Genomic DNA, 26,308 nt, shown 5'->3' on the forward strand with positions numbered 1-26,308 from the left:
GGGAGGGGGAGGGGGGTCTCAAGGAGGACCCTCCCCACCCCCCCAACCCAGCGCTGTCCCCCGGTGTCCCCCCACCCCCCATCGCGACCCCCCCTCGGGTGTCCCCGCGATGTCGCAAGCCCCGCGCTGGCCCCTCGCCAGCTCCTTCCCCGAAATGAGGAACGACCGGCCCGCCCCTCCCCCACCCGGGCCGCCCCACCCCCACCCAAGGGTGCGGGACCCCTCCCCCAGCCAATGCCACCCCCCCAATCCCTCCCCCACCTTGGGGTCCCGCCGGTGTCACCCCCACCCCCACCCAGGTGGCCGGAGGTGGCCGGAGGTGGCCGGAGGTGGCCGGAATCCCCCCCCCCCACACCCCCCACCCCCACCCTGACCCCCACCCATGGGTGGGGGCAGGGCTCGGGTTACCCATTAACCACCGGGGCCACCCCCATAAAGGGACCCCCGTGTCGCTGTCGCTGTCGCTGTCGCTGTCGCCGTCGCTGTCGCCGTCCGTGTCGCCGTCCGTGTCGCTGTCGCCGTCCCCTCCCCGCGGCCATGGGGGCTCCGGCGCTGCCGCCCCCTCCTCATCCTCTCCTCTTCCTCCTCCTCCTCGGATCCCTGGTGCTGCTCGGGACCCCCGCCCGCGCTCAGCTGTGAGACATTGGGGACCCCCACCCAACCCCGACACCCCCATGGGACCCCCACCCAACCAACCCCCACCCATGGGACCCCCACCCCACCCCCCCCCATGGGACCCTCACCCAACACCACCCCCACCCATGGGACCCCCACCCACCCATCCGTGTGACCCCCAAACCATGGGACCCCCACGGAATCCCCTTTTTTGGGACCTCCCCCACCCGTGGGTGTTGTGGGGACAGATTTTGGGGTTCCTGAGATCCCCAAGGTGTTTTTGGGACAGATTTTGGGGTTCCTGTGTCCTGCGAGGTCCCCAAGGTGTTTAGGGGACAGATTTGGGGTTTCTGGTTGCTCTGAGGTCCCCAGGTTGATGTCGGGACAGATTTTGGGGTTTCAGAGGTCCCCAAGCTGCTCTGGGGACAGATTTTGGGGTTTCTGTGTCCTGTGAGGTCCCCAAGGTGTTTTGGGGCCAGATTTTGGGGTTCCTGTGTCCTGTGAGGTCCCCAAGGTGACACCAGGACAGATTTTGGGGTTCCTGAGGTCCCCAAGGTGACACCAGGACAGATTTTGGGGTTCCTGAGGTCCCCAAGGTGACACCAGGACAGATTTTGGGGTTCCTGAGCTCCCCAAGGTGACCCCAGGACAGGTTTGGGGTTCCTTTGCGCCGTGCCCCCGTCCCCAAGGTGCCAGCCCGCTGCTGTCCCCAGGGTGACACCAGGACAGATTTTGGGGTTCCTGAGCTCCCCAGAGTGACACCAGGACAGGTTTGGGGTTCCTTTGCGCCGTGCCCCCCGGTCCCCGAGGTGTTTTGGGGACAGGTTTGGGGTTCCTTTGCGCCGTGCCCCCCGGTCCCCGAGGTGTTTTGGGGACAGATTTTGGGGTTCCTTTGCGCCGTGCCATCCGGTCCCCAAGGTGACACCAGGACAGGTTTGGGGTTCCTTTGCGCCCCGGTCCCCGAGGTGCCCGAGGTGCCAGCCCGTGCTGTCCCCAGGGTGACCCCAGGACAGGTTTGGGGCTCCTGAGGTCCCCGAGGTGTTTTGGGGACAGATTTCGGGGTTCCTTTGCGCTGTGCCCCCAGTCCCCAAGGTGTTTTGGGGACAGGTTTGGGGTTCCTTTGCGCCGTGCCCCCCGGTCCCCAGGGTGACCCCAGGACCGTTTCGGGGTTCCTTTGCGCCGTGCCCCGGTCCCCGAGGTGCCCGAGGTGCCAGCCCGTGCTGTCCCCAGGGTGACCCCAGGACAGGTTTGGGGTTCCTTTGCCCCCCGGTCCCCGAGGTGCCCGAGGTGCCAGCCCGTGCTGTCCCCAGGGTGACCCCAGGGCAGGTTTGGGGTTCCTTTGCGCTGTGCCCCCCATCCCCGAGGTGTTTTGGGGACAGGTTTGGGGTTCCTTTGCCCCCCGTCCCCGAGGTGCCCGAGGTGCCAGCCCGCGCTGTCCCCAGGGTGACCCCAGGACAGGTTTGGGGTTCCTTTGCGCCGTGCCCTAGTCCCCAAGGTGACCCCAGGACAGGTTTGGGGTTCCTTTGCGCCGTGCCCCCCAAGGTCCCCGAGGTGCCAGCCCGTGCTGTCCCCAGGGTGACTCCAGGACAGGTTTGGGGTTCCTTTGGGCCGTGCCCCCCGAGGTGCCCGAGGTGCCAGCCCGCGCTGTCCCCAGGGTGACCCTGGTGACGCCGGCCGTGCTGCGGCTGGACACGGACGAGCCGGTGCTGCTGGAGGCGCCGGGGCTGAGCGCGGCCACCCCGGCCCTGCTGCTGCTCCAGGACTTCCCCCACAAGCGCCAGGTCCTGTTCCGGAGCAGCGTGGAGCTGAGCCCGGAGCGGGGCATGATGGCCACGGCCACCCTCAAGGTACCCTGTCACCTCCCACCCCGTCAGTGTCACCTCCCCTGGTCACTGTCACCACCCTCCTCTGGCCACGGCCACCCTCAAGGTACCCTGTCACCTCCCCCCCGTCAGTGTCACCTCCCCACCCTGGTCAGTGTCACCGTCAAGGTACCCTGTCACCTCCCTCCCCTTCAGTGTCACCTCCCCACCCTGGTCAGTGTCACCACCCCCTGGTCAGTGTCACCTCCCACCCCTGGTCAGTGTCACCTCCCCTGGTCAGTGTCACCATCAAGGTACCCTGTCACCTCCCCCCCTGTCAGTGTCACCACCCTCCTCTGGCCACGGCCACCCTCAAGGTACCCTGTCACCTCCCCTCCCTGGTCAGTGTCACCTCCCCTGGTCAGTGTCACCGTCAAGGTACCCTGTCACCTCCCCCCCCGGTCAGTGTCACCTCCCCTCCCTGATCAGTGTCACCTCCCCTGGTCAGTGTCACCATCAAGGTACCATGTCACCTCCCCTGGTCACTGTCACCTCCCCCCTCTGGTCAGTGTCACCATCAAGGTACCGTGTCACCTCCCACCCCTGGTCAGTGTCACCACCCCCTGGTCACTGTCACCACCCCCTGGTCACTGTCACCTCCCCTGGTCACTGTCACCATCCCCTGGTCAGTGTCACCATCAAGGTACCGTGTCACCTCCCCACCCCCCCCCCCCGTATGGTGTCACCTCCCCCTGGTCAGTGTCACCTCCCCTGGTCACTGTCACCTCCCCCCTCTGGTCACTGTCACCCCCCCCCCGGTCAGTGTCACCCCCCCCCCCAGTCAGTGTCACCCCCCCTGGTCGCTGCCACCCCCCCCGGTGACCGGCACGTGTCCCTGTCCCCGCGGTCACTGCCCGGGACGGGAAACGGGAACTGAACCCTGGACGGGGGAGGGGAATGTCCGGGGGTGGACAGAGGGACGGTCACTGCTGGGGACAGAGGGACAGTGGGGACAGAGGGACAGTGGGGACAGTGGGGACAGTGGGGACAGTGGGGTGGTCACTGCTGGGGACAGAGGGACGGTCACTGCTGGGGACAGAGGGACAGTGGGGACAGAGGGACAGTGGGGACAGTGGGGACAGTGGGGACAGTGGGGACAGTGGGGACAGTGCTCACTGCTGGGGACAGAGGGACAGTGGGGACAGTGGGGACAGTGGGGACAGTGGTCACTGCTGGGGACAGTGGGGACAGTGGGGACAGAGGGACAGTGGGGATGGTCACTGCTGGGGACAGAGGGACAGTGGGGACAGTGGGGACAGTGGGACAGTGGGGACAGTGGGGACAGTGGGACAGTGGGGACAGTGGGGACAGTGGGGACAGTGGGACAGTGGGGACAGAGGGGACAGTGGTCACTGCTGGGGACAGTGGGACAGTGGGGACAGTGGGGACAGTGGGGACAGTGGTCACTGCTGGGGACAGTGGGGACAGTGGGGACAGTGGGGACAGAGGGACAGTCACTGCTGGGGACAGAGGGACAGTGGGGACAGTGGGGACAGTGGGGATGGTCACTGCTTGGGACAGTGGTCACTGCTGGGGACAGTGGTCACTGCTGGGGACAGTCCCACCTGGTGTCCGCGGGTGTGGTCACTCCTGGAGTCCATGGGGATGGTCACCTCCAGGTGTCCCCACAGATGTCCCCAGTGTTCCCTGTCCCCAGTGTCCCCTGTCCCTGTGGATGTCCCCAATGTCCCCTGTGCCTCTAGATGTCCCCAATGTCCCCAGTCCCCACTGTCCCCTGTCCCCGCTGATGTCCCCAATGTCCCTGCCCCTCTGGATGTCCCCAGTCCCCCTGTCCCCTGTCCCTGTGGATGTCCCCAGTGTCCCCTGTCCCCACAAATGTCCCCAGTGTCCCCTGTCCTGCAGATGTCCCCAGTGTCCCCTGTCCCTCTGGCTGTCCCTGTCCCTCTGGCTGTCCCCAGTGTCCCCGTGGATGTCCCCAGTGTCCCCGTCCCTCTGGATGTCCCCAGTGTCCCTGTCCCTCTGGCTGTCCCCAGTGTCCCCTGTCCCCGTGGATGTCCCCAGTGTCCCCTGTCCCTGTGGATGTCCCCAGTGTCCCTGTCCCTCTGGCTGTCCCCAGTGTCCCCGCGGATGTTGCCAGTGTCCCTCTGGATGTCCCCAGTGTCCCTCTGGCTGTCCCCAGTGTCCCTGTGGATGTCCCCAGTGTCCCTGTCCCTCTGGCTGTCCCTCTGGCTGTCCCTGTCCCTCTGGCTGTCCCCAGTGTCCCTGTCCCTCTGGCTGTCCCTGTCCCTGTGGATGTCCCCAGTGTCCCTGTCCCTCTGGCTGTCCCCAGTGTCCCCGCGGATGTCCCCAGTGTCCCTCTGGCTGTCCCCAGTGTCCCCCTGGCTGTCCCCAGTGTCCCCGCGGATGTCCCCAGTGTCCCCGTCCCTCAGGTGCCAGCCAAGGCGCTGCCGCAGGCGCCGGGGAAGCAGTTTGTGGCGGTGACAGCGCGGGTGGCCGCGGTGACACTGGAGAAGGTGCTGCTGGTGTCCCTGCAGAGCGGCCACATCTTCGTGCAGACCGACAAACCCATCTACACCCCCGGCAGCACCGGTGAGCCGCACGGGGACACCGGGACGTGGGGACAGCGCGGGGGGACACGGGGGACACCGGGGACACCGGGGACATGGGGACATGGGGACACCGGGGACACCGGGGACAGCTGGGGACACGGGGGGACACTGTGGGGACACTGCAGGGGCACTGCGGGGACAGGGGGGACACTGTGGGGACACTGTGGAGATAGCTGGGGACATGAGGGGGACACTGCGGGCACACTCAGGGGACACTGCGGGGACACCGGGGACAGCTGGGGACACGGGTGGACACTGTGAGGACAGCTGGGGACACTGTGGAGACACTGGGGAACACTGCGGGGACACTGCTGGGACACTGCGGGGACACCGGGGACAGCTGGGGACACGGGGGACACGGGGGGACAGCTGGGGACACTGCGGGGACACCGGGGACAGCGGGGAACACGGGGGGACAGCTGGGGATACCACGGGGACACTGCGGGGACACGAGGGGACAGTGCGGGGGACAGCTGGGGACACGGGGGACACTGAGGGGACACTGCGGGGACACTGCGGGGACAGGTGGGGACACTGTGGGGACACTGCTGGGACACTGCTGGGACAGCTGGGGACACTGCGGGGACACTGTGGGGACGCTGCGGGGACAGCTGGGGGACACTGTGGGGACACTGCTGGGACACTGTGGGGACACCGGGGGACACCTGGGGACAGCTGGGGATACCACGGGGACACTGCGGGGACAGCTGGGGACACGGGGGGACACTGCGGGGACACCGGGGGACACTGCGGGGACACTGCGGGGACACTGCAGGGACACTGTGGGGACATCGGGGGACACTGTGGGGACACTGCGGGGACACTGCGGTGACACTGCAGGGACAGCTGGGGACACCGGGGACACTGCGGGGACACTGCGGGGACACTGGGGGACACTGCTGGGACACTGCAGGGACACTGTGGGGACACTGCAGGGACAGCTGGGGACACCAGGGGACAGCTGGGGACACCGGGGGACACTGTGGGGACACTGTGGGGACACCACAGCTGTGGGGACACCTCGGGGTGCTGGGACACCATGAGGGTTGGGGACACCGAGGGGGGTTGGGGACACCTGAGGATGCTGGTGGCACCTCCCAGTGACACCTCGGGGTTGGGGACACCCCGGGGTGCTGTGTCACCCTTCTGTGACACCTCAGGGCGATGGTGGCACCTTGGGGTGCCACTGCCCCCCATTTGGGGACCTCCCTGCGATGTCCCCAGCGGGACCCAGTGTCCCCGTCTTGTCCCCTCTCACCTTGTCCCCCGTGTCCCCTCTCAGTCCCCTGTGTCCCCTCCCAGTGCTGGACGTCCCCACCTTGTCCCCTCACCGTGTCCCCTCACCTTGTCCCCTATGTCCCCACCCTGTCCTTGTCCCCTCACCTTGTCCCCTGTGTCCCCTCCCAGTGCTGGACGTCACCACCTTGTCCCCTCACCGTGTCCCCTGTGTCCCCTGTGTCCCCTCACCTTGTCCCAACACCTTGTCCCTTTTGTCCCCTCACCTCCTCCCCTGTGTCCCCTCACCTTGTCCCCTGTGTCCCCTCACCGTGTCCCCTGTGTCCCCTGTGTCCCCTGACCTTGTCCCTGTGTCCCCTCACCGTGTCCCCTGTGTCCCCTCCCAGTGCTGGCTGTCCCCACGTTGTCCCCTCACCTTGTTGCCTGTGTCCCCACTCTGTCCTTGTCCCCTCACCTTGTCCCCTCACCGTGTCCCCTGTGTCCCCACCCTGTCCTTGTCCCCTCACCGTGTCCCCTGTGTCCTCTCACCATGTCCCCTGTGTCCCCTGTGTCCCCTGTGTCCCCTCACCTTGTCCCCTGTGTCCCCTGTGTCCCCTCACCTTGTCCCCTCACCGTGTCCCCTGTGTCCCCTGTGTCCCCTCACCGTGTCCCGTGTCCCCTCACCTTGTCCCCTCACCTTGTCCCCTGTGTCCCCACCCTGTCCTTGTCCCCTCACCGTGTCCCCTGTGTCCCCTCACCGTGTCCCCTGTGTCCCCTGTGTCCCTTCAGTTTGTCCCTTGTGTCCCCTCACCTTGTCCCCTGTGTCCCCTCACCGTGTCCCCTGTGTCCCCTCACCGTGTCCCCTCACCATGTCCCCTGTGTCCCCTCACCTTGTCCCCTGTGTCCCCTGGGGACAGCTGGGGACACCGGGGGACACTGTGGGGACACTGTGGGGACACTGTGGGGACAGCTGGGGACTCCGCAGGGACACAGCGAGGACACCTGGGGACACTATGGGGTGTCTCCTCACCTTGTCCCCTCACCGTGTCCCCTGTGTCCCCTGTGTCCCCTCACCGTGTCCCCTGTGTCCCCTGTGTCCCCTGTGTCCCCTCACCTTGTCCCCTGTGTCCCCTGTGTCCCCTGTGTCCCCTCACTGTGTCCCCTCTGTCCCCTCCCAGTCCTCTGCCGCCTCTTCACCGTGGGCCACCTCATGCAGCCGGTGGCCAAGACGGTCATCGTGGAGGTCAAGGTGAGTGCCCTGGGGTGACACAGGGGTGACACAGGGGTGACACGGAGGTGACACAGAGGTGACACAGAGGTGACACGGTGCCACCCGCGTGTCCCCTCAGACGCCCGACAACGTCATCATCAAACAAGTCCCGGTGTCGTCCCCGACCAAGAACGGGATCCTGTCCCTCAACCACAACCTGCCCGAGGTCGTCAGGTGGGTGCCACCGTCCCCCAAGGCGGCCCGGGGACACCCCCGCCGCTGTCACCCCCCTGCCACCCCCCTGTCACCTCCCTGTCCCCTCCCCCAGCTTGGGCACGTGGACGATTTCGGCCAAATTCGAGGATTCTCCGGATCAGGATTTCAGCGCCCAGTTCGAGGTCAAGGAATACGGTGGGTGAGGGGCGGCCTCGGGGACATCGGGGGCTGTCCCCAAGGGGCGGCGGTGTCACCGCGTCACCGCGTCACCGATGTCACCGCTGTCACCCCGCAGTGCTGCCGAGCTTCGAGGTGTCCCTGGTGCCGGAGGAGAAGTTCCTGTACATCGACCGCCAGGCGGATTTCAGGGTGTCCATCCTGGCCAGGTGACACCAAAATGTCCCTTCTTGGGGACAAAAGTGTCCCCTCCGGGGTCACGGCTGTCTGGGGGACAGGGGACAGCTGGGCTGGGCTGGTGTCCCTGGGGGTGGCACAGGGAGGGCGGAGGGGGACACACATGGGGACAATGGCGGTGGCAGGGAGGGGATGAGAGAGGGGTGACAGGATGGGGACATGGGGACATTGGTGGTGGCAGGGAGGGGATGACAGGGACAGGGTGACAAGATGGGGACATGGGGACACAGGGTGACATGGGGACAATGGTGGTGGCAGGGATGGGATGACAGAGACAGGGTGACAGGATGGGGACATGGGGACATTGGTGGCAGGGAGGGGATGACAGGGACAGGGTGACAGGATGGGGACATGGGGACATTGGTGGCGGCAGAGATGGGATGACAGGGGTGACAGGATGGGGACATGGGGACTTGGGGACATGGGGACATTGGCGGTGGCAGGGAGGGGATGACAGGGACAGGGTGACAGGATGGGGACATGGGGACAATGGCGGTGGCAGGGAGGGGATGACAGAGGGGTGGCAGGATAGGGACAGAGTGACACAGTGACACAGTGACAGGGCAACAGGGTGGCATGGTGACACAGTGGCACAGTGACACAGTGCCAGGGCAACAGGGTGGCATGGTGACAGGGTGGCATGGTGACACAGTGGCACAGTGACACAGTGGCTGTCCCCAGGTAGCTTGGGGACAGGAATGGCTGTAATGGGGATGTGCAGGCGACACGGTGACATGGTGACAGGGGGACACAGTGACGCAGTGACAGGGTGACAGGGTGACATGGTGACAGGGTGGCAGGGTGACAGGGGGACACAGTGACAGGGTGGCAGGGTGGCAGGGTGGCACAGTGACACAGTAACACGGTGACACGGTGACAGGGTGGCACGGTGACAGGGTGACACAGTGACAGGATGGCAGGGTGACAGGGTGACAGGGTGACAGGTTGACAGGGTGGCAGGGTGACAGGGTGGCAGGGTGACATGGTGACACGGTGACACAGTGACACGGTGACAGGGTGGCAGGGTGGCACGGTGACACGGTGACAGGGTGATAGGGTGACAGGGTGACAGGGTGACAGGGTCACACAGTGGCACAGTGACAGGGTGACAGGGTGACACGGTGACACAGTGACACAGTGACAGGGTGGCACGGTGACAGGGTGACAGGGTGGCGCGGTGGCTGTCCCCAGGTACCTGTACGGGAAGGACGTGGAGGGCGTGGCCTTTGTCCTCTTCGGGGTCATGGTGACAGGATGACAGGGTGGCAGGGTGACAGGGTGACAGGGTGACAGGGTGACACGGTGACACAGTGGCAGGGTGACAGGGTGGCACGGTGACAGGGTGACACAGTGACAGGGTGACAGGGTGACAGGGTGACACGGTGACAGGGTGACATGGTGACACGGTGACAGGGTGGCAGGGTGACAGGGTGGCAGGGTGGCAGGGTGACAGGGTGACACAGTGACACAGTGACAGAGTCACACGGTGGCACGGTGGCTGTCCCCAGGTACCTGTACGGGAAGGACGTGGAGGGCGTGGCCTTTGTCCTCTTCGGGGTCATGGTGACAGGGTGACATGGTGACACAGTGACACAGTGACAGGGTGGCAGGGTGACATGGTGACAGAGTCACACGGTCACACGGTGGCTGTCCCCAGGTACCTGTACGGGAAGGACGTGGAGGGCGTGGCCTTTGTCCTCTTCGGGGTCATGGTGGACGACGAGAAGAAGAGCATCCCCCAGTCCCTGCGGCGCGTCCCGGTGAGCCTGGCACTGCCACTGTCCCTGTCCCCAGCGTGTCACCAGCCCTGTCACCAACCCTGTCACCAGCCCTGTCACCAACCCTGTCACCAACCCTGTCACCAGCCCTGTCCCGGTGAGCCTGGCACTGCCACTGTCCCTGTCCCCAGCGTGTCACCAGCCCTGTCACCAACCCTGTCACCAGCCCTGTCACCAACCCTGTCACCAACCCTGTCCCAGTGAGCCTGGCACTGCCACTGTCCCTGTCCCCAACATGTCACCAGCCCTGTCACCAACCCTGTCACCAACCCTGTCACCCATTCTGACCCCAGCCCTGTCCCAGTGAGCCTGGCACTGCCACCGGCACTGTCCCCAACCTGTCACCAACCATGTCCCCAGCCCTGTCCCCAACCCTGTCCCCAACCCTGTCCCCAAGCCTATCCTAACCCTGTCCTCGTGTCCCCAGGCTCAGGACGGTGACCCCAAGGCCGTGCTGTCCCTAACCCTGTCCTAATCCTGTCCCCATGACCCCATGTCCCCAACCCTGTCCCCAAGCCTGTTCTAACCCTGTCCCCAACGGTGTCCCCGAGTCCCCAGGTGCAGGCCGGTGACACTGAGGCTGTGCTGTCCCCAACCCTGTCCCCAACCCTGTCCCCACGTGCCCGTGTCCCCAGGTTCAGGACGCTGATGCCGAGACCGTGCTGTCCCTGTCCTGTGCCCAACCCTGTCCCCATGTCCCTGTGTCCCCAGGTCCAGGCTGGTGATGCCAACGCTCTGCTGTCCCCAGCCCTGTCCCCAACCCTGTCCCCAACCCTGTCCCCAAGCCTATCCTAACCCTGTCCCCGTGTCCCCAGGCTCAGGACGGTGACCCCAAGGCCGTGCTGTCCCCAACCCTGTCCCCCTGCTTTCCCTAACCCTGTCCCCAACCCTGTCCTAACCCTGTCCTAACCCTGTCCTAACCCTGTCCCCAACCCTGTCCCTAACCCTGTCCTAACCCTGTCCCCAACCCTGTCCCCCACGGTGTCCCCATGTCCCCAGGTCCAGACTGGTGACGCCAATGCTGTGCTGTGCCCAAGCCTGTCCCCAAGCCTGTTCTAACCCTGTCCCTAACCCTGTCCCCAACGGTGTCCCCGTGTCCCCAGGTGCAGGCCGGTGACGCTGAGGCTGTGCTGTCCCCAACCCTGTCCCCAACCCTGTCCCCAACCCTGTCCCCATGTCCCCGTGTCCCCAGGTTCAGGACGGTGATGCCGAGGCTGTGCTGTCCCCAAGCCTGTCCCCCTGCTGTCCCTAACCCAGTCCCCATGTCCCCATGTCCCCAACCCTGTCCCCAAGCCTGTTCTAACCCTGTCCCCAACCCTGTCCCTAACCCTGTCCTAACCCTGTCCTAACCCTGTCCTAACCCTGTCCCCATGTCCCCAGGTGCAGGCCGGTAACGCCGACGCTCTGCTGTCCCCCTGCTGTCCCTAACCCTGTCCCTAACCCTGTCCCTAACCCTGTCCCCACGGTGTCCCCACGGTGTCCCCAGGTGCAGGCCGGTAACGCTGACGCTCTGCTGTCCCCCTGCTGTCCCTAACCCTGTCCCCACAGTGTCCCCACGGTGTCCCCAGGTGCAGGCCGGTAACGCCGATGCTCTGCTGTCCCTAACCCTGTCCCTAACCCTGTCCCTAACCCTGTCCCTAACCCTGTCCCCACGGTGTCCCCATGGTGTCCCCAGGTGCAGGCCGGTAACGCTGACGCTCTGCTGTCCCCCTGCTGTCCCAACCCTGTCCCTAACCCTGTCCCCACGGTGTCCCCACGGTGTCCCCAGGTGCAGGCCGGTAACGCCGACGCTCTGCTGTCCCTAACCCTGTCCCCCTGCTGTCCCCAACCTGTCCCCACGGTGTCCCCAGGTGCAGGCCGGTAACGCCGACGCTCTGCTGTCCCCCTGCTGTCCCTAACCCTGTCCCTAACCCTGTCCCCACGGTGTCCCCACGGTGTCCCCAGGTACAGACCGGTAACGCTGACACTCTGCTGTCCCCCTGCTGTCCCTAACCCTGTCCCCAACCTGTCCCCACGGTGTCCCCAGGTGCAGGCCAGTAACGCTGACACTCTGCTGTCCCCCTGCTGTCCCTAACCCTGTCCCCACAGTGTCCCCATGGTGTCCCCAGGTGCAGGCCGGTAACGCCGACGCTCTGCTGTCCCTAACCCTGTCCCTAACCCTGTCCCCAACCTGTCCCCACGGTGTCCCCAGGTGCAGGCCGGTAACGCCGACGCTCTGCTGTCCCCCTGCTGTCCCCCTGCGGTCCCTAACCCTGTCCCTAACCCTGTCCCTAACCCTGTCCCCACGGTGTCCCCAGGTGCAGGCCGGTAACGCCGACGCTCTGCTGTCCATGGCTCACCTGCGCGAGCGCTTCCCCAACCCCCAGGAGCTGGTGGGACACTCCCTCTACGTCAGTGTCACCGTCATCACCGAGTCAGGTCTGTGCGGGGACACGGGGGACAGGGGGGGACACGGGGGACACGGGGGGACAGGGACAGCAGGGGGACATGGGGGACAGGGACATGGGGGGGCAGGGAAAATGGGGGAACATGGGGGACAGGGACAGCGGGGGGGCATGGGGGGACAGGGACAGTGGGGGGACACGGGGGGACACGGGGGACGGGGACAGCGGGGGGACACGGGGGGACAGGGAAAGCGGGGGGACACAGGGGACAGGGACAGTGGGGGGACACGGGGGGACACAGGGGGACACGGGGGGACATGGGGGACACGGGGGGACACAGGGGACAGGGACATGGGGGGGCAGGGAAAGTGGGGGCACATGGGGGACAGGGAAAGCAGGGGGACACGGGGGACAGGGATATGAGGGGGACACGGGGGACAGGGATATGAGGGGGACACGGGGGACAGGGACAGCAGGGGGACACAGGGGACAGGGACAGCGGGGGGACACGGGGGGACAGGGACATGGGGGCATGGGGGGACATGGTGGGACAGGGAAGGTAAGGGGACAGTCGGGGGACATAGGGGGACATGAGGGGACAGGGACAGTGGGGGGACACAGAGGGATAGGGACAGTGGGGGGCCAGGGAAAGTGGGGGGACATGGGGGACAGGGACAGCACAGGGACATGGGGGGACAGGGACAGCACAGGGACATGGGGGGACAGGGACAGTGGGGGGACATTGGGGACAGGGACAGTGGGGGGACATGGGGGGACAGGGATAGCAAGGGGACAGGGACAGCGGAGGGACACGAGGGGACACAGGGGGACAGGGACAGTGGGGGAACAGGGACAGCAGCGGGACACGAGGGGACTCTGAAACAGACGGAGAGGATGCAGGAGACAGGGTAGGATGAGGAGATGGGGACACCTGGGGTGGGGACAGGGACCCAGGTGACACGGCCACGGTGGTGTCCCCACAGGCAGTGACATGGAGAGTGGCACAGGGACAGCGAGGGGACAGGGACAGCGAGGATAGGGGGACACCTGAGATGGGGACAGGGACCCAGGTGACATGGCCACCACGGTGTCCCCACAGGCAGTGACATGGAGAGTGGCAGGGGGACAGTGAGGGGACAGGGACAGCGAGGATGGGGGGACACCTGGGACAGGGACCAGAGGTGACACAGCCACGGCGGTGTCCCCACAGGCAGTGACATGGAGAGTGGCAGGGGGACAGTGAGGGGACAGGGACGGTGAGAATGGGGGGACACCTGTGGTGGGGACAGGGACCCAGGTGACATGGCCACCACGGTGTCCCTACAGGCAGTGATATGGAGAGTGGCAGGGGGACAAGTGAGGGGACAGGGACAGCGAGGATGGGGGGACACCTGGGGTGGGGACAGGGACCCAGGTGACATGGCCACGGCGGTGTCCCCACATGCAGTGACATGGAGAGTGGCAGGGGGACAGTGAGGGGACAGGGACAGCGAGGATGGGGGGACACCTGGGACAGGGACCCCAGGTGACATGGCCACTGTGATGTCCCCATAAGCAGTGACATGGAGAGTGGCACGGGGACAGTGAGGGGACAGGGACAGCGAGGATAGGGGGGGACACCTGGGACTGGTCACCCAGGTGACACGGCCACCGTGATGTCCCCACAGGCAGTGACATGGTGGAGGCCCAGCTTGGTGACATCAAGATCGTGACGTCGCCCTACAGCATCCACTTCACCCACACCCCCAAGTACTTCAAGCCGGGGATGCCCTTTGACCTCATGGTTGGTGACACCTTGGGGACAGCGGTGGCCCAGGGTGGTGGCACGGGACCCTCGGGGTGTCCTGAGATGGGGACAGGGCACAGCTGGGGGTGGGGGAGAAGCTGGTCCCTGGGTGATGTCCCTGTGTCACCTGAGAGGGGCTGGGGACCGTGGGCTGTCCCCGTGGCACTGGGGTGGCACTTCCCGGTGCCAGTGTCCCTTTGCAGTGCCACCACCCCTTCCCGGTGTCACCGCCCCTTCCCGGTGCCACTGCCCCTTCCCAATGTGCCACCGCCCCTTCCCAATGTGCCACCACCCCTTCCCAGTGTCCCCTCCCAATGTGCCACCACCCCTTCCCAGTTTCACCACCCCTTCCCAGTATCATTGTCCCCTCCCAGTGCCACCACCCCTTCCCAGTGCCACCACCCCTTCCCAGTGTCCCCTCCCAATGTGCCACCACCCCTTCCCAGTTTCACCACCCCTTCCCAGTATCATTGTCCCCTCCCAGTGCCACCACCCCTTCCCAGTGCCACCACCCCTTCCCAGTGTCCCCTCCCAGTGCCACCACCCCTTCCCGGTGTCACCACCCCTTGCCAGTGTCCCCTCCCAGGGCCACCACCCCTTGCCAGTGTCCCCTCCGAGGGCCACCACCCCTTGCCAGTGTCCCCTCCCAGTGCCACCACCCCTTCCCAGTGTCCCCTCCCAGTGCCACCACCCCTTCCCGGTGTCACCACCCCTTGCCAGTGTCCCCTCCCAGGGCCACCACCCCTTGCCAGTGTCCCCTCCCAGTGCCACCACCCCTTCCCACTGTCCCCTCCCAATGCCACCACCCCTTCCCGGTGCCACCACCCATTCCCAGTGTCCCTTCCCAGTGCCACCACCCCTTCCCAGTGCCCCTCCCAGTGCCACCACCCCTTCTCAGTGTCCCTTAGTGCCACCACCCCTTCCCAGTGTCCCTTCGTGGTGCCACCACCCCTTCCCAGTGTCCCTTAGTGCCACCACCCCTTGCCAGTGTCCCTTTGTGGTGCCACCACCCCTTCCCAGTGTCCCTTAGTGCCACCACCCCTTCCCAGTGTCCCCTCCCGGTGCCACCACCCATTCCCAGTGTCCCTTCCCAGTGCCACCACCCATTCCCAGTGTCCCTTAGTGCCACCATCCCTTCCTGGTGCCACCACCCCTTCCCAGTGTCCCTTCCTGGTGCCACCACCCCTTCCCAGTGCCCCTCCCAGTGCCACCACCCCTTCTCAGTGTCCCTTAGTGCCACCACCCCTTCCCAGTGTCCCTTAGTGGTGCCACCACCCCTTCCCAGTGTCCCTTAGTGCCACCACCCCTTGCCAGTGTCCCTTTGTGGTGCCACCACCCCTTGCCAGTGTCCCTTAGTGCCACCACCCCTTCCCAGTGTCCCTTAGTGCCACCACCCCTTCCCAGTGTCCCCTCCCAGTGCCACCACCCCTTCCCAATGTCCATTCCCAGTGCCACCACCCGTTCCCAGTGTCCCTTAGTGCCACCACCCCGTTCCCAGTGTCCCTTCCCCCACTCCACGTCCCCCCGTAACGTCCCCCCGTCCCCCGCTGTCCCTGCAGGTTTATGTCACCAACCCCGACGGGTCCCCGGCGCCGCGTGTCACCGTCCAGGCCGATGGCTTCCAGGGCCAGGTGTCCACCCAGCGCGATGGCACGGCCAGGCTGGTCCTCAACATGCCGGCCAACAGGGACAGCGTCCCCGTCACCGTGAGTGGGGACACCGCTGTCACCGCACCGGGGGGGCCCGGGGTGGGGGAGGTGACCGGGGGGGTCGGGTGGCTGAGGTGGCCGGAGTGACCAAGGACTGGGGGGTTGGGGTGGCTGAGGTGGCCAGAGTGACCAAGGACAGGGGGGTTGGGGTGGCTGAGGTGGCCGGAGTGACCAAGGACTGGGGAGCTGAGGTGGCCGGAGTGACCAAGGACTGGGGGTTGAGGTGGCCGGAGTGACCAAGGACCGGGGGGTTGGGGTGGCTGAGGTGGCCAGAGTGACCAAGGACTGGGGGGCTGGGGTGGCTGAGGTGACTGGAGTGACCCATGGTGGTGATGACCAAGGGTCAGGACAGCAGGACTGGACATCCATGACGGTCACTGGACCATCCATCCATGGGACTGGGGTGGTCAAGATGTCCAGAATGACCAAGGACCGGGGGGTTGGGGTGGCTGAGGTGGCCGGAGTGACCATGGGTGTGGTGACCAAGGGTCAGGACAGCAGGACTGGGGCACCTCTGTGGTGGCCAAGACCTCTATGGAACCTCTGTGGTGGCAAAAACCACCGTGATGGCCAAGACCTGTATGGTGGCCAAAACCTCTATGGAGCATCTATGGTGGCAAAGACCTCCATGACGGCCAAGCCCTCTATGATGGCCAAGACCACCGTGATGGCCAAGACCTCTATGGAACCTCTATGGTGGCAAAAACCACCGTGATGGCCAAGACCACCATGGTGGCAAAACCTCTATGGAGCATCTATGGTGGCAAAGACCACCATGATGGCCAAGCCCTCCATGACGGCCAAGCCCTCTGTGGCGGCCAAGACCACCATGATGGCCAAGACCTCTGTGGTGGTCAAGACCTCTATGGAACCTCTATGGTGGCCAAGTCTTCCATGACGGCCAAGACCTCCATGATGGCCAAGACCTTTATGGTGGCCAAAACCACCATGATGGCCAATTCCTTTATGGTGGCCAAGACCACCATGATGGCCAATTCCTTTATGGTGGCCAAGACCACCATGATGGCCAAGACCTCCAAGATGGCCAAATCCTTTATGGTGGCCAAGACCTCTATGGTGGCCAAAACCACCAAGATGGCCAAGACCTCTCTGGTGGCCCAGATCACCATGATGGCCAAGACCACCATGATGGCCAAAACCACAATGATGGCCAAGCCCTCCCTGATGGCCAAGACCACCATGATAGCCAAGCCCTCCATGATGGCCAAGACCACCATGGTGGCCAAAACCACCAAGATGGCCAAGACCTCTCTGGTGGCCAAGACCACCATGATAGCCAAGACCACCATGATGGCCAAGACCACCATGATGGCCAAACCCTCCATGATTGCCAAGCCCTCCATGGCAGCCAAAACCACCATGATGGCCAAGACCACCAAGATGGCCAAGACCTCCATGGTGGCCAAAGCCACCATGATGGCCAAATCCTTTATGGTGGCCCAGATCACCATGATGGCCAAGACCACCATGGTGGCCAAGCCCTACATGATGGCCAAAACCACCATGGTGGCCAATTCCTATATAGTGGCCAAGACCACCATGGTGGCCAAGCCCTCCACGCTGACCCCACCCCAACCCACGCCCCTCCCCACTGACCGAGTGCCACCGTGTCACCTGTCCCAGGTGCGCACGGCCCAGGCGGGGCTGCCCCCGGAGCGCCAGGCCTCGCGGCAGATGACGGCCGAGGCCTATCGCAGCCAGGCCGGCTCGGGCAACTTCCTGCACCTGGCGGTGGCCGCCACCGAGCTGCAGCCCGGGGACAACCTGGCCGTCAACTTCCACCTCAAGACCAGCAACAACGACGTCCGCAACTCCGTCCCCTTCTTCACCTACCTGGTGGGTACCCCTCTATTGGAATAATATTCCAATATTACCGGGTGGAACGTGTCTGGGCTCGTCCGGCCCGCGCTGCTCGGCCAGAGGCAGCTGCTGTGGTTTTCACCACAGAGATCCCTCTGGCTAGCTAGGAGTTGCAGCTGGACACTGAGAACAAGTCCAGGCTGGTAGGAACTCAGCTTTACCTCGGGTGAAAGTCCTTAGGCTAGGTGAAGAACGAAAGGAGAGGATTCTACCGCAGGGTTTGATCCAGAGTTTTATTCCAGGGTCACAGATGTCTGAATATGGTAACAGCTACAGTAGAATCCCCCCGCATGGTCTCCAGGTCCTTTTAAGCTCAGGGGGAGGGGGAGGGGAGAGGATAGGTGAGCTACCAACCAGGTGGGAGAGGGCGAGTCTCAGGGGACAATGACACTCGGACAGGCCAATGGCCCAGGGCTGAGGGGCATCTTTTGAACTTCTGCCAATCACACGACGCCCTTACTGGAATGTTAAGTTTGATGGACATCACTTGGGAAGAGAAAGGGGGAGGGGAACAGGAAAGCTATAGCTGGGAAAGGACTGGGAGTCTGAAACGGGAGATTGCAGCACACCACAACACCCCTGCTCCGTCGGCGGCGCCCCCGCCTTGACCGCCTGGACGTCGGGGTGGCCACCAAGCTCGGCTCCCTCGCAGATCATGACCAAGGGGCGCATCCTCCGGGCCGGCCGGCAGCGGCGCGAGGCCGGCCAGAGCTTGGTGACCATGACGCTGCCGGTGACGGCCGAGCTCATCCCGTCCTTCCGCATCGTGGCCTACTACTACGTCATGCCCGGCGAGATCGTGGCCGACTCCGTCTGGGTGGACGTCAAGGACACCTGCATGGGCTCCGTCAGTGTCCCCCCACCGCGGTCCCTGCGTGGCCAAGGGGGTCTTGGGGACGTTGGAGGGGCCTTGGTGGTGGCTGGAGCGGTCTTTGGGAGGTCCTTGAGGGGTTTGGGGTGATCCTTGAGGGGTTTGGGGGGTCCTTGAGGTGTTTGGGGTCCTTGAGGTGTTTGGGGTCCTTGAGGGATCTGAGAGGTCCTTGAGGGGTCTGGGAGGTCCTTGAGGGGTTTCGGGGATCCTTGTGGGGTTTGGGAGGCCTTGGAGGTTTTTGGGGGGCCCTTGAGGGGTTTGGGGGTCCTTGAGGGATCTTGGAGGTCCTTGAGGTGTTTGGGGGGTCCTTGAGGGGTTTGGGAGGTTCTTGAGGGGTTTGCGGGGCCCTTGAGGGGTTTGGGGGTCCTTGAGGGATCTTGGAGGTCCTTGAGGGGTTTGGGAAGTCGTTGAGGGGTTTGCGGGGTCCTTGAGGGGCTTGGGGGTCCTTGAGGGGTTTGGGAGGTCCTTGAGGTGTTTGGGAGGTCCTTGAGGTGTTTGGGGGGTCCTTGAGGGGTTTGGGGGGTCCTTGAGGGCTTTGGGGGGTCCTTTTGGACGTCAAGGACACCTGCATGGGCTCCGTCAGTGTCCCCCCACCGCGGTCCCTGCGTGGCCAAGGGGGTCTTGGGGACCTTGGATGGGCCTTGGTGGTGGCTGGAGCGGTCTTTGGGGTGGCCTTGAGGGGTTTGGGAGGTCCTTGAGGGGTTTGGGGGGTCCTTGAGGGGTTTGGGGGGTCCTTGAGGGGTTTAGGAGGTCCTTTTGGACGTCAAGGACACCTGCATGGGCTCCGTCAGTGTCCCCCCACCACGGTCCCTGGGTGGCCAAGGGGGTCTTGGGGACCTTGGATGGGCCTTGGTGGTGGCTGGAGCGGTCTTTGGGGTGGCCCTTGAGGGGTTTGGGAGGTCCTTGAGGGGTTTGGGGGGATCCTTGAGGGGTTTGGGAGGTCCTTGAGGGGTTTGGGGGGTCCTTAAGGGGTTTGGGAGGTCCTTGAGGGGTTTGGGAGGTCCTTGAGGGATTTGGGAGGTCCTTGAGGGGTTTGGGAGGCCTTGGAGGTGTTTGGGGGACCCTTGAGGGGTTTGGGGGTCCTTGAGGTGTTTGGGAGGTCCTTGGGGGGTTTGGGGGGTCCTTCAGGGGTTTGGGGGTCCTTGAGGGGTTTGGGAGGTCCTTGAGGGATCTTGGAGGTCCTTGAGGGGTTTGGGAGGTCCTTGAGGGATCTTGGAGGGTCTTGAGGGATTTGGGGGGCCCTTGAGGGACCTTTGAGGGGTTTGGGGACTTTTGGAAGTGATGGTGGGGACCTTGTGGGACTTGGGGGTCCTTGAGGGATCTGGGGGACCTTTGGAAGGGTTTAGGGGACCTTGAGGTCCTTGGGGACCTTTGGGAGAACTTGAGGGGACGTTGAGGGAGCTGAGTGGTCCCTGGTGGGGATTTGGTGTCACTTGTGTGGTTTTGGACACTCCCTGAGGAGCTTGGACATCTCCTGGGTGGCCCAGGTGGCCCAGGTGGCCCTGGTGGCCCTGGTGGCCCTGGTGGCCCTGGTGACCCAGTCATGGCCCGGACATGAAGCCCACAGCCACCGACTGCTCCTGGAGGTCCAAATTTGGCATCCCCCGTGGTGGGTGGGACAAAAGTGGCTCTTGGGGACATCCTGGGGACGTCACCTCCTGTGTCTGTGACAGCTGGTGGTGAAGGGGGCGACGGAAGGCGACAACCGCGTCCACGAGCCGGGGGCGAGGGTGAGGCTGCGCATCGAGGGCGACCACAAGGCCCACGTGGGGCTGGTGGCCGTGGACAAGGGCGTCTTCGTCCTCAACAAGAAGAACAAGCTCACCCAGACCAGGGTGGGTGGCCCTGTCCTCGATGTCCCCAAGGGATGGTGGTGGCCATCCCCAGCATCCTTGGGTGGTGGCCGTCATGGTTGTCCCTATCCCTGCTGTCCCCTGGTGGTGGCTGTCATGGTTGTCCCTGCTGTCACCATCATTCCCTGGTGGTGGCTGTCATGGTTGTCCCTGTCCCTGCTGTCCCCTGGTGGTGGCCGTTATGATTGTCCCTGTCCCCATCATCCCCTGGTGGTGGCTGTCATGGTTGTCCCTGTCCCCATCATCCCCTGGTGGTGGCCATCATGGTGGTCCCTGTCCCTGCTGTCCCCTGGTGGTGGCTGTCATGGTTGTCCCTGTCCCTGCTGTCCCCTGCGTGGTGACCGTCATGGTTGTCCCTGTCCCCATCATCCCCTGGTGGTGGCAGTGGCCATCACGGCTGTCCTGTCACCTCTGGGTGGTGGCAGTGGCGGTCACAGCTGTCCTGTCACCTCTGGGTGGTGTCAGTGGCAGTCACAGCTGTCCTGCTGTCCCTGGGTGGTGTCAGTGGCAGTCACAGCTGTCCTGCTGTCCCTGGATGGTGGCAGTGGTGGTCACAGCTGTCCTGTCACCTCTGGGTGGTGGCAGTGGCGGTCACAGCTGTCCTGTCACCCCTGGGTGGTGGCAGTGGCGGTCACAGCTGTCCTGTCACCCCTGGATGGTGGCAGTGGCCATCACAGCTGTCCTGTCACCTCTGGGTGGTGGCAGTGGCGGTCACAGCTGTCCTGTCACCCCTGGGTGGTGGCAGGGGCGGTCACAGCTGTCCTGTCACCCCTGGGTGGTGGCAGTGGTGGTCACAGCTGTCCTGTCACCTCTGGGTGGCGCCAGTGGCGGTCACAGCTGTCCTGTCACCTCTGGGTGGTGGCCGTGGCCATCACGGCTGTCCTGTCACCTCTGGGTGGTGGCAGTGGCGGTCACAGCTGTCCTGTCACCTCTGGGTGGTGGCAGTGGCAGTCACAGCTGTTCTGTCACCCCTGGGTGGTGGCAGTGGCGGTCACAGCTGTCCTGTCACCCCTGGGTGGTGGCAGTGGCGGTCACGGCTGTCCTGTCACCCCTGGGTGGTGGCAGTGGCGGTCACAGCTGTCCCCTGCGGGCGCAGGTTTGGGACACGGTGGAGCAAAGTGACATCGGCTGCACGGCGGGCAGTGGCAGGGACAACGTCGGCGTCTTCGCGGACGCCGGCCTGAGCCTGACCACCAGCGTCAAGGTCACCACGCCCCAGCGGTCAGGTGGGGACAGCCGGGGTGGCACCTCGGGGACAGCGGGTGGCACCTCAGGGAGGTGGCATCTGACAGAGGTGGCACCTCGGGGATGGAGCAGGGGACGGGGATGGTGGAGGAGGTGGCACCTCGGGGATGGGGGAGGTGACGGGGACAGTGGAGGAGGTGGCACCTGGGGGATGGGGGAGGTGACATCGCAGGGAGGGGGGAGGTCACCCTGAACTTTGGGATGTGACACCTGGGACACCTTGGGGTCCTGACCAGTGTCCCCTCTGTCCCCAGAGGTCCAGTGTCCCCAGCCTGCCAAACGCAAGCGCCGCTCGCTGGCACTCGCCGAGTACAAGGGCACCAAGGGTAGGTGGCACTGGGTGTCCCTTGTCCCCAAGGTCACCTGGGTGTCCCTTGTCCCCAAGGTCACCGGGTGTTCCTTGTCCCCAAGGTCACCTGGGTGTCCTTTGTCCCCAGGGGTCACCAGGGTGTCCCTTGTCCCCAAGGTCACCTGGGTGTTCCTTGTCCCTGAGGCTGCCAAAGTGTCCCAGACCCTGAGGGACACCAGTGTCCCATGTCCCACAGCAACCCATGTCCCAAATGCCACCAGAGGAGTGTCCCATGTCCCTGAGGGCCACCAGAGTGTCCCATGTCCCAAATGCCACCAAAGGAGTGTCCCATGTCCCTGAGGGCCACCAGAGTGTCCCATGTCCCAAATGCCACCAGAGAAGTGTCCCATGTCCCAGTCAATACCAGTGTCCCATGTCCCTGAGAGCCACCAGAGTGTCCCATGTCCCAAAGAGCCACCAGAACATCCTACTCTCCCGATGTCCCCATTCCCTCGAGCCACCAGAGTGTCCCACACCCCGAGGTCCCCATTCCAGAGCCACCAGAGTGTCCCACACCCCGAGGTCCCCATTCCAGAGCCACCAGAGTGTCCCATGTCCCAAAGATCTCCAGAACGTCCCATGTCCCAGAGCCACCAGAGTGTCCCACACCCCAAGGTCCCCATTCCAGAACCATCAGAGTGTCCCATGTCCCAAAGATCTCCAGAATGTCCCATGTCCCTCGGGCCACCAGAGTGTCCCACACCCCCAAGGTCCCCATTCCCAAGAGCCACCAGAGTGTCCCATGTCCCAAAGATCTCCAGAATGTCCCATGTCCCTGAGAGCCACCAGAGTGTCCCACACCCCCAAGGTCCCCATTCCAGAGCCACCAGAGTGTCCCACACCCACGGTCCCCATTCCAGAGCCACCAGAGTGTCCCACACCCATGGTCCCCATTCCAGAGCCACCAGAGTGTCCCACACCCCGAGGTCCCCATTCCAAAGCCACCAGAGTGTCCCATGTCCCAAAGATCTCCAGAATGTCCCATTCCAGAGCCGCCAGAGTGTCCCACATCCCAAAGATCTCCAGAATGTCCCATGTCCCTGAGAGCCACCAGAGTGTCCCACACCCCGAGGTCCCCATTCCAGAGCCACCAGAGTGTCCCACACCCCGAGGTCCCCATTCCAGAGTCACCAGAGTGTCCCACACCCCGATGTCCCCATCCCCTCGAGCCACCAGAGTGTCCCACACCCCGATGTCCCCATCCCCTCGAGCCACCAGGGCCCGTCCCAGCCCTGTCCTGCTGCCACCAGCGGCCGAGTACTCGGACAAGCTGGAGAGGAAGTGCTGCGAGGACGGGATGAAGGACAACCCGATGGGGCACGGCTGCGAGCAGAGGAGCGAGTACATCCAGGAGGGCGAGTCCTGCGTCCGCGCCTTCCTCGACTGCTGCCGATACATCAAGGCCCAGCGGGACCGGCAGAACCTCTCACCCAGCGCCGGCCTGGCCAGAAGCAAGTGTTGGGGCGTGGAGGGTGGGAGAGGGTCGGGGAGGTGGGAGGAACCTCGGGGGGAGCTGTGGTGGAGGGTCTCGGGTGGGTTTTGGGTGTTCCTTGGTGGGCTTCAGGTGAAGGTGAGCTTGAGCAGGGCTTGGGTGAAGGTTGGGTGTTCCTTGGTGAAGGTCAGGTGAACCTTGGGTGTTGTTTGGTGACGGTTAGGAGAACCTTGAGTGTTCCTTGGGTGCTCCTTGGAGGTTCCTCGGGTGTTCTTTGGACGTTCCTTGGGTGTTCCTTGGGTGTTCCTTGGTGAAGGTCAAGTGAACCTTGGGTGTTCCTTGGGTGTTCCTTGGATGTTCCTTGTGTGTTCCTTGGATGTTCTTTGGGTGTTCCTTGGATGTTCTTTGGGTGTTCTTTGAACGTTCCTTGGGTGTTCCTTGGATGTTCCTTGGACTTTCCCTGGTGGAAGGTCAGGTCAACCTCAGGCATTCCTTGGGTACTCCTCAGGTGGAGCTTGGGGGAAGGTTGGGAGGGTCTCGCGTGGGTTTTGGGTGTTCCTTGGTGGGCTTCAGGTGAAGGTGAGCTTGAGCAGAGCTTGGGTGAAGGTTGGGTGTTCCTTGGTGAAGGTCAGGTGAACCTTGGGTGTTGTTTGGGTGTTCCTTGGGTGTTCCTTGGGTGTTCATTGGACTTTCCCTGGTGGAAGGTCAGGTGAACCTTGAGTGTTCCTTGGGTGTTCTTTGGACATTCCTTGGGTGTTACTTGGGTGCTTTTTGAATGTTCCTCGGGTGTTCTTCGGGTGTTCCTTGGGTGTTCTTTGGATGTTCCTTGGATGTTCCTTGGGTGTTCTTTGGGTGTTCCTTGGGTATTCTTTGGGTGTTCCTTGGGTGCTCTTTAGACGTTCCTTGGGTGTTCTTTGGGTGTTCCTTGGGTGTTCCTTGGACGTTCCTTGGACTTTCCCTGGTGGAAGGTCAGGTGAACCTCAGGCATTCCTTGGGTGCTCCTCAGGTGGAGCTTGGCTGAAGTTTGGGAGGGTCTCGGGTGGGTTTTGGGTTCTCCTTGGTGGGCCTCAGGTGAAGGTGAGCTTGAGCAGAGCTTGGGTGAAGGTTGGGTGTTCCTTGGTGAAGGTCAGGTGAACCTTGGATGTTCCTTGGGTGTCCCTTGGGTGTTCCTTGGATGTTCCTTGGGTGTTCCTTGGTGAAGGTCAGGTGAACCTTGGGTGTTCTTTGGTGAAGGTTAAGTGAACCTTGAGTGTTCCTTGGGTGTTCTTTGGCTGTCCCTTGGCTGTTCCTTGGGTGTTCCTTAGGTGTTTTTTGAATGTTCCTTGGATGTTCCTTGGGTGTTGTTTGGGTGTTCTTTGGACGTTCCTTGGGTGGTCCTTGGGTGTTCCTTGGTGAAGGTCAGGTGAATCTTGGATATTCTTTGGGTGTTCCTTGGGTGTTCCTTGGACGTTGCTTGGACATTCCTTGGACCTTCCCTGGTGGAAGGTCAGGTGAACCTCAGGCATTCCTTGGGTGCTCCTCAGGTGGAGCTTGGGTGAAGGTTGGGAGGGTCTCGGGTGGGTTTTGGATGTTCCTTGGTGGGCTTCAGGTGAAGGTGAGCTTGAGCAGAGCTTGGGTGAAGGTTGGGTGTTCCTTGGTGACGGTCAAGTGAACCTTGGGTGTTCCTTGGTGAAGGTCAGGTGAACCTTGGATGTTCTTTGGGTGTTCTTTGGGTGTTCCTTGGGTGTTCCTTGGGTGTTCCTTGGTTGTTCTTTGGATGTCCCTTGGGTGTTCCTTGGGTGTTCATTGGACTTTCCCTGGTGGAAGGTCAGGTGAACCTTGGCTGTTCCTTGGACATTCCTTTGGTGTTACTTGGGTGCTTTTTGAATGTTCCTCGGGTGTTCTTCGGGTGTTCCTTGGGCGTTCTTTAGATGTTCCTTGGGTGTTCTTTGGGTGTTCCTTGGATGTTCCTTGGGTGTTCCCTGGACGTTCCTTGGACCTTCCCTGGTGGAAGGTCAGGTGAACCTCAGTCATTCCTTGGGTCCTCCTCAGGTGGAGCTTGGGGGAAGGTTGGGAGGGTCTCGGGTGGGTTTTGGGCATTCCTTGCCTGAAGGTCAAGTGTCCCTTGGGCGTTCCTTGTGCGATCCTTGGACAACCCACCGGGCAACGCTTGGGTGGCGGTTGGGTGACCTTGGGCAAGACAAAGGGTGGCACTGGGGTGGCACTGGGGTGGCACTGGGGTGGCATTGGGGTGATACCAGGCTCTCAGCCCTGAGGCCACGTTCGAGAGGTCCGATGCCACCACCCCCAGGCCACGAGGACGACGATCCCTTCTTGGAGGACTCGGACATCATCTCACGGACCTTCTTCCCCGAGAGCTGGCTGTGGCAGGTGGAGCAGCTGACGGAGCCACCCAACGAGCTGGGGTGAGCCTGGAGCTCCTGTCCCACCACCCTCCCACCCCACGGCCCAGCCTGGCCATGGTCACCCTGTCCCCATCCAGCTGGGACATCTCTGGAGACCGGTCATGGCCACCCCAAGGCCAGACAAAGGTCACCGCTAAACTCCTGGTCCAGCCTCAGGAGTTCTTGGTCCACTCAGGGGTCATCTCCAAGCTCCTGGTCCTGCTTGGGGGTCTGTGGGGCGGGGACATTTTGGGGACCAGGGACGACACACGGTGGGTTTGGGACATCTTTGGGGACCAAGAAAGTCCCACTGTGTGTCTGGAACACCTGGAGGAACCAGGAATGTCCAGATGGGGGTCTGGGACATCTCTGGGGACCAGGAAAGTCCAGATGTGTGTCTGTAACACCTGGAGGAACCAGGAAAGTCCAGATGGGGGTTCGGGACATCTTTGGGGACCAGGGAGGTCCCATGATGGCTTTGGGTCATCTTTGGGGTCCAGGAAAGTCCAGATGTGAGTTTGGGACCTCTCTGGG

General features: G+C 63.7%; 1 protein-coding gene across 2 annotated transcripts in view; it reads left to right on the plus strand.

Annotated features, from left to right (window-relative positions):
- The first annotated feature begins 469 nt into the window (after nucleotides 1-469).
- Nucleotides 470-26,308, plus strand: part of LOC311164425 (A.superbus venom factor 1-like) — a 56,088-nt gene continuing 30,249 nt past the window's right edge. Inside the window, exons 1-18 of one of the 2 annotated variants that reach the window (XM_084223879.1) lie at nucleotides 470-635; nucleotides 2,270-2,462; nucleotides 4,868-5,027; nucleotides 7,441-7,511; nucleotides 7,612-7,706; nucleotides 7,801-7,883; nucleotides 7,984-8,074; nucleotides 9,760-9,862; nucleotides 12,178-12,298; nucleotides 13,932-14,047; nucleotides 15,610-15,756; nucleotides 17,404-17,616; nucleotides 18,293-18,487; nucleotides 20,185-20,346; nucleotides 21,461-21,590; nucleotides 21,864-21,935; nucleotides 23,209-23,409; nucleotides 25,681-25,795. In XM_084223879.1, the coding sequence (XP_084080005.1) occupies nucleotides 538-635; nucleotides 2,270-2,462; nucleotides 4,868-5,027; nucleotides 7,441-7,511; nucleotides 7,612-7,706; nucleotides 7,801-7,883; nucleotides 7,984-8,074; nucleotides 9,760-9,862; nucleotides 12,178-12,298; nucleotides 13,932-14,047; nucleotides 15,610-15,756; nucleotides 17,404-17,616; nucleotides 18,293-18,487; nucleotides 20,185-20,346; nucleotides 21,461-21,590; nucleotides 21,864-21,935; nucleotides 23,209-23,409; nucleotides 25,681-25,795 (2,366 nt within the window). In that variant the 5' untranslated portion in view covers nucleotides 470-537. The remainder of the gene's footprint in view (nucleotides 636-2,269; nucleotides 2,463-4,867; nucleotides 5,028-7,440; nucleotides 7,512-7,611; nucleotides 7,707-7,800; nucleotides 7,884-7,983; nucleotides 8,075-9,759; nucleotides 9,863-12,177; nucleotides 12,299-13,931; nucleotides 14,048-15,609; nucleotides 15,757-17,403; nucleotides 17,617-18,292; nucleotides 18,488-20,184; nucleotides 20,347-21,460; nucleotides 21,591-21,863; nucleotides 21,936-23,208; nucleotides 23,410-25,680; nucleotides 25,796-26,308) is intronic. The other variant, XM_084223878.1, reaches the window with a different exon arrangement.

The sequence above is a fragment of the Fringilla coelebs genome (assembly GCF_963513975.1).
Source record: "Fringilla coelebs genome assembly, chromosome: 32".
NCBI lineage: Eukaryota > Metazoa > Chordata > Aves > Passeriformes > Fringillidae > Fringilla > Fringilla coelebs.